Raw genomic sequence first — 13,019 nt, forward strand, 5'->3', positions numbered from 1 at the left:
AATTGATACAAAAAAAAAAAAAAGTTAGCATGGAAAAGGACTTGGGAGTAATTATTGATAAAGACATGTCACCAAACAAGCATATTTACAAAATAGTTGGAGAAACCCTCAATTTACTAAGATCAATAAAAGTGGCCTTTGACTACTTGGATGAGGTAATGGTTAAGAAAATATTAGTCATACTGATAAGACCAAGATTGGAGTACACTGTGACACTTTGGACACCCAGAAAAAAAAAAGAATATAAAGAAATTAGAAAGACTCCAAAGACCAATGACAAACATGGCAATTGACATACAAACAAAGATTGTCCAAAGTGGAACTACCAACCCTGGAACAAAGAAGAGAAAGAGATCTACTGGCCATATACAGAATTATGAAAGGGATGGAGGGAGAAAGAGAGGGAGGACATGAGAAGAAATTTTAAAAGGATAGTTTTAGAAGAGATCTGAAAAAGAATAGTTTCGTACACAGAGTAGTAGATGTCTAGAACAAATTGGATGAGGCAACAGTGTGTGCAAAAACTATACAAGAATTTAAGAACAAACTAGATGCTGAAAGATACAAAGACAGGTCACTGAGCATAGTTCCCTTCCCATACAATACAACTAGGTAAATATACACACACACGCACACACTACCCCTCTCCATCCACTTATGCGGAAATTAAAGAAGACGAGAAAATCCTTTGGGTTGTCAAAATATCATCCATACACTACCAGCCCCTGCCCTCTCCCTTTCATGCTCAACATAGAAAAGAGGGAAGACTGTGAGAAAATATCATCCATACACAGCCATTCTCCACTCATCCCTATCCCCTGCCTTCTCCCTTCCTTGCTCAACAGATGTTCCCCTCCTGCTCAAAGCCCCTTTCACCCCATCCATCTGTCTCATCCACAGTCATCCCCTCAAGTTCACTCCATCCACCTCTGCCTTCCAAACCTCATTTGCTAATCTTTTTTCACCCATTCTTTCCATGTGTTCAAACCATCCCAATAATAGTGAGACCATGTATTCGTACTGTACTCAATTCATACCCATTCGAAAACCCAATCATTGTCTCTCCCATCTTAGCTCCTATGGATGAAGGGTCATCCCTATCACCACACTGCTCAGGATAGGAATTACTGTAAATCATAGTCCAAAACAAGTCCAACCAATCCATGTGGTATTACCCTTACAGTTCCACATTAGAATGACCCATCCACACAGTCCCTCACAACAACCATCTACTCTCCCACTGACCTCAAACAAGGCATGCTACACCTATTTTTAGGTAAGCCAATACCCCTATCATCTTTTCACATTTTTCTACAGAAGACAAAACTCATTTGCAAACTATGATTGCCTCACAGCATAACAAATTCTGACACGACACATAGATACTTCGAATTATGTCCACTTCCAGTCAGCTGAATTAACACCAAGATCATTTTCCAGCATTGCAATATCGTATTTACCTAATTGTATCATACAGGAAACGAGCAACACTCATTGGGTCCCATCTCCTGTTCTCTAATTTCTTAACATATCTAGACTTAAATTCATGTACAGTTCCAACTTAATCTATATCTTTGATTTCCAATTATCATATTTAGATTTGAACTCGTGTATTGTTTGAGCTTGGACTATATCACCTTCTAACCTATTCCACATGTTTATACATCAATATGGAAAAATGTATTTCTTCACATCCTTTTGACATGTGGTATTTCTTAATTAACTTCCATGACCACTTAAAGTCCTCCCATCTTTAATAATACATGCTGGTGAACTGTAGGTAATAATTTTGCCTCTGAAGCATTCTTTTGTGCAATGACTTATTTAACTCCATAGTTGAATTAGGGAGTCTGGGTCATTGGCATCCTGTGAGGCAGCATTGTCTGTGTCACTCATCTTCAAATTCTGTTAGCCCTCTCACCTCAGAGGAATTTGGCACTTGATCTCTGGATCAGGCTCAATATCTCTACCACCTTCAGCTATACTCCACTTTTTGCATGTGGAGAGATGATTCCTGGCAAATGCTCCACTCCTCCTCCACCTGGGTAGTAACAAAAACAGTCTCACACTAGTACAACACAGACAGCAGTACAGTGTTTCTTCCCAGTGAGATTAATGGCAAGGTCCAAGGACCATTGCTGTACTCTCATGTAGTGGTTATCCAATCGATGAAACTCTGAAGCAAATAATTACGTAGATATATAAAAAAGACCCTTTCCCCATTATAAGCGGGGTGGCCTGACAAGGCATGCACCCACCCTTTACCCATCCAACACCCTTTTGTTGTTTTTATCGTAACTCCTTGTGGATGAAAGGCTATTCCTCTCCACCCACTGCCTAGGTAAGAAGCAGTGCAGCAAGGCACAGCAGCTCCACAGCAGGGCCTGACATCCAAGGCTGGATGTCTAAGCATAACAATATGGTTAGACTGGTTAAAAAGAATATGCACACAGCGAAACATAACTATGAAATTAAAGTTGCCAGACAAGCGAGATCCAACCCAAAGGGTTTCTTTCATCTCTATATCTACATACCAAAGGTTTTCCCTCTCGACAAGGAGGTAGCCAAGTCAAAGGACATATACCCACTCCCATCCATCACCCGTTCCTCCTCATCTTAAGTCCTCATGGATGATAGTTCATCCCTTTATCCCACCCACTGCCCTGGGTCAGAAGCAGTGCAGCAAGACACATCATGTCCACAGCAAGGCCACTCCAATTAATTGGCTTCTCCCCTTCTCCATAATTGGTGCAGAAAAAAAAAAGTGGGGTGAAGAAATCCCTTCAGGCTGCATCAAAATATCATTCACACAACCACTCCCTAATCACCCCATCCCCTCCCTTTCTTGCATCACAGTATCATCCATACACAGCCATTCTCCACTCACCCCTATCTCCTACCTTCTCCCTTCCTTGATCAACAGACATTCCTCTCTTGCACCTTTCACCTCACCATCCATTTCATCCTCAGTCATCCCCACAACAAGTTTCCCTCCACCTCTGCCTTCCACCTCTTTAACTAATCTTTCTTCACTCGTTTATTCCATGTGTCCAAAACATGCCAATACTCTTTCATCAGTTCTACCTGCCATCTTTTCTATTCCCATTCTCCTCATCATCTTGTTTCTCACTCTATCCAACCTTGTAACCCCTACCATACTTCTTGGACATTTCATCTCAAATGCATTCAAATTTTTCCTCTCCACTTTTCCTAAATTCCAAGTCTCTGGAAAGAAAAGGATAATCGCCAGGAAAAATGATGAGGATTTCTTGATAGATTCGGAGGAAAAAATGAGCGAGGCATTTTATGAATATTTTCTCACAGTAAAGAAGTAGTAGTCAAACAGACTGATAGTCGGCTACAAAATCCCCGGGTCAAGATGAAATTTCTCTGAGAATGCTTAAAGAATGTAAATTTGAAATTGCAACCAGTTAACGGAAATATTTAGTAAGTCGGTAGACACTGGAATTGTGCCTGTTTCTTTGGCACAGGCAAATGTTGTCTCTGTTTTCAAAAAGGGTAATAAATTGTGTATGGACAACTTAGGCCAATCACTTTGATATAAGTTATAGGTAAAATGCTAGAATCAGTAATGCATATGTACACCAATGACCGTTTCCCCAGTACAAGGGACAGAGTCAAAGGTGTAAATCCACTCCCACCCATTTCATCCCCACATACCTTACTCCACTTCCATTCACAACCCCTCCCTCCCTCTTTTTCTTAGCTCATCCATGCATATTGTGCACTACCCTGGATCAGAAGCAATGCAGCAAGTCACACCACACCCACAGTAAGGCTGCTTCATTTAATCGGTGACCCTGCTCTCCATCCTTTCATGCAGAAAAAGGGAAGACATGGAAAAATCCCTCAGGGCTGCATCAAAATATTCACATGTACTCCCTAACCCATTCCCTTCCATGCATCACAGCATTATCCATACAGAATCATTCTCCACCACTCACTCCTGTCTTTTGTCTTCTCCCTTCCTCAACAGACATCCTCCTCTTTTCCAATGCCCTTTTTACCCTATCCATTCATCTCATCCTCGGTTACCCCCAATGTTCACTCCATCCATCTCTACCTTCCTCACTTCTTTTACTAATCTTTCCATTTTTCCAAACCATCCCAATACTCTTTCACCAACACTATCTTCCAACTCCACTTCAATCGTCACTCTCCTCCTGACCTCATTTCTCACTCTATCCAGCCTAGTAACCCCTTCCTCACTTCTCAGACATTTCATCTTGAACACATTTAAACTCATTTCTATCATCCTTTTTTTGTTATATTCCATGTTTCTGCACCATACAGTGCTGTCAGCACAGTCACCCCTTCATACAATTTCCTCTTAGCGTCCATTCCCAAATGGCTATTTCTCATTACACTTTTTCATCCCCTAAGGCATTTACTTATATTTCTCCATCTACTTTCCATCACTCCTCCCTTTCCCACCACATTTGACCCCAAGTATCTAAAGCTATCCACTTCCTCCAGTCTCTCTCCCTTAATACTCACTTCCAATTTAGTGCTATCCTCTCCTCTTGTACATCTCATCACCTTGCTTTTACCCACATTTATCTTCAAATTCCTTCTTTTGAACATCTTCCTAAACTCCACTAACTTCCTTAATCTATCCTCTGATCATGCTACAAGCGCAGTGTTGTCAGCAAACAACAATTGGCTCATCTCCCATTTTTCTCCATTTTCTTTAATCATCTCCATTCCCCAGCCCATTACCCTTGCATTTACCTCTTGCACCACCCCATCCATGTATAAATTGAACAGCCATGATGAAGTCCCACCTCTTAAACCACTCACTCTCTACATTTCTAATTATAACACAGGCTCTACTACTCTCATAAAAACTCTTGACTGCTCTTAACAGCTTTCCTCCTATACCATGTATCTACAAAACCTTCCACAATGCCTACCTGTCTATCCTGTCATAAGCCTTTTCCGAATCCAAAGGCCCAAAAAACATCCTTACCTTTTCCTTAAGCTTTCTCACATATCTACCTTACCACAAAAATCTGATCCACTCAACCCCTACCTGTCCTAAATCCACACTGTTCCCCACCAATTACTCCCTCTGTTTCTCTCCTAATCCTCTCAATCAAAGCCCTTCCATAAGCCTTCCCAACTACACTCAACAAACTGATTCCTCTGAAACTATGTTTTAGTCTATTTTCATGTGATTTATTTTTTATATTCGCCATTGTACTTTTTCCAATCTGTCAATGTCTTTAATGAGATTCAGTGACCATACAGAAACAGCATATTCCAAATGTGGATGAACTAACAATTTATAGCTTGATAATGAGACAGTCTTTTGAAATCAAAAGGTTGTGCAATCAGTCCTAGAATCTTGTTTGCTTTCTCAGAGGCTGAAATACACTACTTGGATGATTTGAGATTGTTACTGATAATTATGCCGAGATCCTTTTCACTATCCACTTTTGTTAATGAATTTCCAAATAACTTGTAATCATACTGTTATTTTTATCTATGTGCATAACCTTGCTTTTACCTATGTTAAATTTCATTAGCCACTTTTCAGACCATTGCTGTAGTTTATCTAAATCTTCTTGAATATCTAATTGGTTTAAGTGATTATTTGCCATTCTGCACATTTTGTAACAGCAGATTTGAAGACAATAGATTTTAGTCCATGATCTATAGAATTTATATATACTGTATAGTCTATTAACCACTTCACTCCGGACTTAAATCTCGCGGGCAGCAGCCAATGCCAGCCGTACGACGTGTCGTAATAATACTCGCATCATAAAATATAGTCACCGCTTATATCGATCGTTCTCTCTTTCACCCGCGAATTTTGAAAACCACAGAGAATGGGATTCAGGGCACATTTGGGAGAATGTAAAAATACAGGGGCGACTACAATAAATATAATCAAGACGCCGATATGGCAGCGTCACGAATCCACTTGCTCCTCATGACGCCTACGTAGGCGGCACCGTATGGAATGGGTTAAAGCCCCATCTACCACCCATCCACCACCCTCTCCCATGTGTACTTATGCTTGCCTTTTTCCCAAAGACTGTGTTAGCTATCACCAACTCTCTAGACACACATCCACCATCAACTCTCCACTACAATTTTTTTCCTGACACTCCACACTTCCCAACCACTCTATTGGTTCATCTTCTACTGTAGCATTGAGACATCCTAATACCACTACATTGACGTTTCTCCCTAAACCCTGTATACATTTGTTTAAATCCATCCAAAAAACCTTCCTTTCCTCTAAACTCTTCTCAAAGACCCACATATCCCCAGTTTCACCTTCATCTACATTAACCTAGAAGAAACCTTCCACTCTACCACATGCTTACCCATCTCTTCACTTACTAATATAGCCACCCCTTCTCTCCCTTGTCCTTTCTTCACTCCTGCTACACTCCAAAACTCAAACTCGTTCCTCCCTATAACTTAATTTCACTCAATGCCAACACACCCATCTTTCTTCTCACAAGCATACTTCCTATCTCTTCCCCTTTATTCTCATCTGTACCACACCCATACATATTAAAAGACCCAAACCTTAGGGTTCTGGTTGAAAATGTATATTCAGAGAAGTGGTACAGTACAGTATTGAGAGTAGGGGGACAGCATAATGGAAGGACATTTGAAGTATAATAAAGTAACATAATTTCTCTGTTATGAATAGAGATTTCTTCTATCCGAGACAAAATGATGTGTGGGTCAGGTCCATACAGGCACCCCATATAGACCCTAAAGTATCAGTTGCATGTTGCTGAGCAGATTTTAACCCAATAACATGCAGCTAGTACACCAGATGGTATTAATAGATTCAATAATAGCTAATGAAATCAGAGATCACAATGAAAGACGTAATTTGATTCATCACTCACAGCATAAGTTTGCCAAAGGTAAGTCATGTGTAATTAATCTTCTATCTTTTTACCCTAGTCTACAAGGTGTCAGATATCATTGATAGTTATGGTGTTACTTACCTTGACTTTGAAAAAGTGTTCAACAAGGTGCCCCACCAAAGACTTGAATAAAGTCAAAGCCCATGCTATAGGATGAAAAGTGTTTGAATGGAATAGATTATGGATTAATGGCAAAAAAAAACCCAGTGGGTTTCTATTACATATACCAATGGCTATTTCCCCCTTACAAGGGAGGTAGCCAAAAAACGAAGGCATAAAATCCACTCCCACCTAATCCATCCCCACATACTCCACTCCCATTCACCTCCCTCCCTCTTATCTTGGCTCCTTATGGATGATGGGTCATTCCTGCATCTCACCCACTGTCCTGGGTCAGAGAAAGTGTAGCAAGACATAGCACACCCACAGCAAGGCTGTTCCATTTAATCGGCAATGACCCTCCCCCCTCCATCCCCTCATGCAGGAAAAGAGAAGATGGGGAGAAATCCCTTTGGGCTGCATCAAATTATCATTCACATGTACTCCCTCACCCCCCCCCACCCCCCACCCACTCCCATGCATCACTGTCTGATTTTCATTTATTATTAGTTATATGTCAATTTATCATTATTTACTATCTACCTGTTTGTTTATTATTTAACTATACCTATGCATTTGTTTGTGTATTTTATTTGTTATTTACATTATTATAGTTTTTATTTATTATTATTTTTTATTAATATGATTTTTTTTTTTGCATCCGACCTAGATATGGATCAAAAGGTCTCCTGTCGGCATGCTCCGCCTTTGTAATCCTTTGTAATCATCATCCATACACAACCATTCTCCATTCATCCCTGTCTTCTGTCCCCTCCCTTCTTCAATAGACATTCACTTCTTTCCCAATGCCTCAAACCCCATCCATCCATCTCATCCTTAGTGGCCCCCTCGTGTTCACTCCTTCCACATCTTTTAGTAATCTTTCTTCACTCATTCTTTCCATGTGACCAAACCATCCCAGTACTCTTTCATCAGCCTTATCTCTCAACTTCCTTTCCACCCCTGTTCTCCTCCTCACCTCTTTTCTCCCTCGATCCAGCCAAGTAACCCCTATCATACCTCTCAGGCACCTGATCTCAAACACATTCAAACTCCTCTCTTCCTCTCTTATGTTCCATGTTTCTGCCCCATACAGTGCTGTCGGCACAATTATACTTTCATACAATCTCCTCTTAATAGCCATTCCCAAATATCTATTTCTCATTACACTTTTTAATCCCCCAAGGCATTTATTTGCTTTTCTCAATCTACATTCTACCTCCACTCCCTTTCCCACCACATTTGCACCCAAGTATCTAAAACTACCCACTTCCTCCAGGCTCTCTCCCATAATAATCACTTCCAATTTGCTGCAACACTCTCCCCTTGTACATCTCATCACCTTACTTTTACCCACATTTACCTTCAACTTCCTTCTGCACACCTTCCCTAACTCTTTCACAAACTTCCTTAACCACTTCAGTATGAATCAAATTCTCGCATGCAGCATCGGCTGCCATGTGAACAATGCATCACACTACACGCATTATAAAATATAAAGTCACTACTGTATTTCTCATTCTCTTTTACTCTTAGTAATAATAAACACAGAAAACGTGATCAAACCTGTTCACAGAATCTGGGGGTAACTCCTGTATAACTACATACATATACCAAAGGTTTTTCCCCTTTGCAATTGAGGTAGCCAAAAAACAACTACAACTACAAAAAATAATAATCAAGATGCTGATGTCAGCATCCTCATGTACCCACTCCTGCTTCATGACGCCCACATGTGTGTCATTGTACCAGAGTGTTTAATCCCTCCTCTGATCCTGCCACAAACAACAACTGGCTTATCTCCCACTTTTCTCCATTTCTTTAACCATCTCCAATCCCCGACCCATTACCCTTGCACCACCCCATCCATGTATAAATTAAACAGCTAATGGTGTAAAATCCAAATAGGGGAGTGTTACTAGTGGAGTTCTCCAGGGGTTGGTTTTGGGTGCCTTATTGTTCATTATATATATGAACAACTAGGACAATGGGATTGTTATTAATGTTAGTAAGTTTGTGGACCATGCTGAAATAGGACATCAAATTAGATCAGGAGATGGGATACTGCAGTAAGATCTTAACATATTGTTCACATGGTCGGTGAAGTGGCAAATGGACTTGATATCTCAAAGTGCAGTGTGTTAAATGTAGGTTTACACATCCCAGAAAGCAGATATATCTTTGATAACATCTTTTTTAGATAAAACTGAGTGGGAGAGAGACTTGAGAGTGCCAGTGAGTTCTGACCTTAAATCTAGGAAACAATGCATCAGCACCAGGAAGAGTTAACAGAACATTAGGTTTCATTCCTAGGACAGTTATGAATAAAAGTGTGGACATAGTTATCAAACTATCTGGCATAAAACCCATCCATGAATATGCAGTACAGTTTTGGTCTTTGTCCTATAAAATGAATATTAATTCATTAGAATTAGTACAGGAGAGAATGACCATAATGATATATGGGCCCAGAAATTTACCTTACAAGGACAGGCTTATGTACCTTGTTTTACACACTCTGGAAAGACACAGAATCTGGGGGGTGATCTAATAGAAATGTTGAAGTCAATCAAGGGCTTTAACTAGAGTGATGCGAACAAGATGACAGCAGAGCAGGTCTTGCAGTAATGAATTTAGATTGGGCAAATATGGATTTAAGAATGAAATAAGCAAGAACTGGTTTACCATTAGAGTGGTCAGCAAATGTAATAAACTTTGTAACCATGCAGTGAGCTATGAAAATATCAATTGTTTTAAGAGTAGGTTATATAATATGATGGATAGGGATGATAGAATGTAATAGTCATGGAACTGCCTAGTGTAGGCCTTATGTTCTTTTGTAGCCTCCTTCATTATTATGTACCCCTACCACTTAATTATGTGGCAACCCTCCCTCCTCATCAACTCGAATTCACAGAGTAGACAAAAAGAAATCCCTTAAGACTACATCAATTTATCATCCATTCACAACCACCCTTCACTCACACCCACTTGTACCATTCTCCCATCCCTGCTGAACACATGTCTCCCATTTGCCCAAAGCCCTTTTAATCCTACCCAACCATCCCATTCTCAGTATTCCCAACATGTTCAATTATGAAGTAAATTTTTTGTCTTCTCTTCCAGTTATTGAAGCCCTCATTAGTTTAGTTAACGACCCCGAACCAGAGCACCCTCTGAGGGCAGATTTAGCAGAAGAATTCACAAAGGACCGTAAAAAGTTCATGAAGAATGCAGAAGAATTCACAAAGAAGAACTCCGAGAAAAGGCCTGCTGATTAAGGCCATGTATAAAGTCTGTGATGAATGCAATGCTTCACTGTGGCTGGGATGCTGCTCTTGCTTTTGCAGCCGATGATGCTAGGCTATATCCTAGGTTTGTTTCTCTAGTGTATATGGCAAGTTATATAGATATATGATTTTTTTTTTTTTTTTTTTTTTTCTTTTTTCTTTCTTTCTTTCTTTCTTTTTCTTTTTTCCCACACTGACCCCCATAGTTCCTGTGTTTGTAGTTTTGCACTTTGGGTGTATATTGAATCACTCCTAGCAAGGGAGAGTTACATGTAAGAAATTCCATCCCTATAGAAGTGTTTTTCTTTTTCTTCGCAAAACAAGATTTTTGGCAGAGCAGAATGTGGATAACCTCCCAGGTGTTCCCTTGTCAGGTTACCATCAGTTCATGCAACCCTCCCTTCCAAGTGTTGAGTCATGGCTCTGAACTTCAAATTTCGTGTATGAAAGTATCTAACCCACATTGGTTTAGATACCTGACCTTGCATGACTCCAGTCCATGAGTGAACGTCGTAAACCCGATCCTTCAATTAAGAATAGGTCAAACATGATACAAGTCCCAGCATCCCGGCATCAGTGAGGTGTGAAATGGAGGTGGCATTTCAGCTTGACCTCTCTTGACTCTTAGAGAACTACTGTGCTTAGGTTCTACTTTTAGAAGGGAAACCTTGTGATGTCAAATTTAGATTTTTTTGGGGGGTGGGGGGTGCATTCATATTTATGAATGGCTCACATGTCCACTAAAGGGAAAGAAAATTATGTTGCATTACAATGATTAGTTTTAAGAAACTCACTTATGAAAGATGCAAGAAAGTTAAGGTTGAAATTGTATTGTGCTTTTCTCTTTCAATTTTTTTTTTTTTTTTTTTTTTTTTTGTGTTTTTGATTATTGGTGAAAGAGATGTAAGGGTCCTTCCAAGATTATTCTACCTTACATCTTAATGAATTCTAGTAAAACTGTTGAGCAATATCACCGACATGATTATTTCTTTAGAAATGGTTAGTCATACAGGTTGAGAATTGGTTTGTTGAATGAATTTAGAATTGACTTTGATCATTCTCTGAAGTTCCCTACGGACCAAGAATGTGTAAATAGGAAAACTTGGAAGTACCACATATACTGTCACACAGTGTTGGCATTGCATTTCTAGAGAAAATGGTGTGTATGCAGTTGGTGTCTGTCCAAACAAAACAAAACAAAACAAAACAAAAAAATAATAATAATGCTAAGGATTCAGGTGTACGAGGTAGAACGTGATATCCTAGCTGTATGGATTACTATCTTTGTATATTGTCAGGCTGGGATCATTTTATATTATTATTATCATTATTATTATCATTATTATTATTATTATTACCATATTATTAGCGTACTTGTTACTTCCAACTCCTGCTCTTGATAGATCCTTGATGCCCACACCATGTCAAACAGAGGTCAGCTTTCTTCATTGATTTTATTTCATATCTTCCATCTTGTTAGAATTTTCACTTCCAACAAAAGTTTTTATGTAGCATTGTATTTTTATTTTCTCCCAGGGGAAATGCATGCAGAGTGTAACTTGATTGACAGTGGTAGTGAATGGTGAAGGTGTTCTATTTGGAAGCACTGCCTCTATAATACCTAGTCTGTGTAAAGCATACATTTTGGAGCTTTATTGCATCTGTATTTGTTCTTTACTTTTTTCATGTACGATGCTTTTCCCTCTGGCCCTTGGTATACTGTTTAGGTTTTTATTTTTGTGGAATTTGTATGAGTCCTATGGAAGACTATCTTTGCAGCAACTGAACAAGTTCTAATTGTTCACTCCCAGTAATGGTTATAATAATGTGATGCAGAGGAAGTTTGGACCTGCAATTTTTGCAAGTAGACATGCTATCATGTATAGGCTTGTATTCCCCCATATTGCTTTGCAATTGGTTAATACAAAAGCAAAAAAATTAACGAATAAAAAAAATAAATACACACAGACCATTCATTAGGTGCCAAGGTATTAACTTCATGCGATGCAAGATCTACTCATCCGTGAAGGAACTTCTTTGTTAGGTTTGTCTTTCAGAGTTACTGTTCTTCACATTTAACTGAAGTAGGCACCCTTATCATAGTACTTATTTTGATGGCAGAGGGCTCACACACATACTCCAGCACAAGATCATGCCCATCATTCACCATCTCGTAGGGGATGTAAGCAACTTCTGTGAACAGAACAGTGACAAATTTTACTACCATAAATTCATGGTTTATGTACATGCCTTAGTATGTCATGTAATTCTCAGGTTTTTGGCACCTAGGATTTGCGGAAGCTGGTTATACCAGCAATAATTTCAGATAATATGAAATGTATAGGAAATCAAGAATTTTAAGTGTCTAGCCTCCAGAAATTGGTGGCAGGAGACTTCATCTTAGCCAGAATACATAGATAAAATGAAGTAATGGTCCATGACCAATTTACACCTTGGTATTAACAAGTCTTGTTTGCTTTATAGGAAATACATCAGGTACAAGCCCATGTATAGTTTTATTCACACCTGTATAAGGAAGCAAGTAGATGTCTTGTAGGGGGTGAGGATGAAAAGTATCATTAGAAATATGTAACTAGGGGTGAAATCAAAGAGAAGACTATGAAGAGGTGATTGTGCTCATCACACTGTATTGAGCAAAAAATGGAATGTAGGGAAAGCAGAAAGGAGCCTAATTGTGTTAGTGATATGA

The 13,019-nt window shown here is 39.3% G+C and overlaps 1 protein-coding gene across 2 annotated transcripts in view; it reads left to right on the top strand.

The window, feature by feature from the left end:
- The window catches only part of LOC143025503 (ubiquitin-conjugating enzyme E2 L3), a 39,124-nt gene extending 26,308 nt beyond the window's left edge, over positions 1-12,816 (top strand). For both annotated transcript variants that reach the window (XM_076185268.1, XM_076185269.1), the window contains exon 5: positions 10,146-12,816. In XM_076185268.1, the coding sequence (XP_076041383.1) occupies positions 10,146-10,300 (155 nt within the window). In that variant the 3' untranslated portion in view covers positions 10,301-12,816. The remainder of the gene's footprint in view (positions 1-10,145) is intronic.
- The last annotated feature ends 203 nt before the right edge of the window (positions 12,817-13,019 follow it).

The sequence above is a fragment of the Oratosquilla oratoria genome, chromosome 5 (assembly GCF_046742065.1).
Source record: "Oratosquilla oratoria isolate Oo_2021 chromosome 5, ASM4674206v1, whole genome shotgun sequence".
In the NCBI taxonomy this organism is placed as follows: domain Eukaryota; kingdom Metazoa; phylum Arthropoda; class Malacostraca; order Stomatopoda; family Squillidae; genus Oratosquilla; species Oratosquilla oratoria.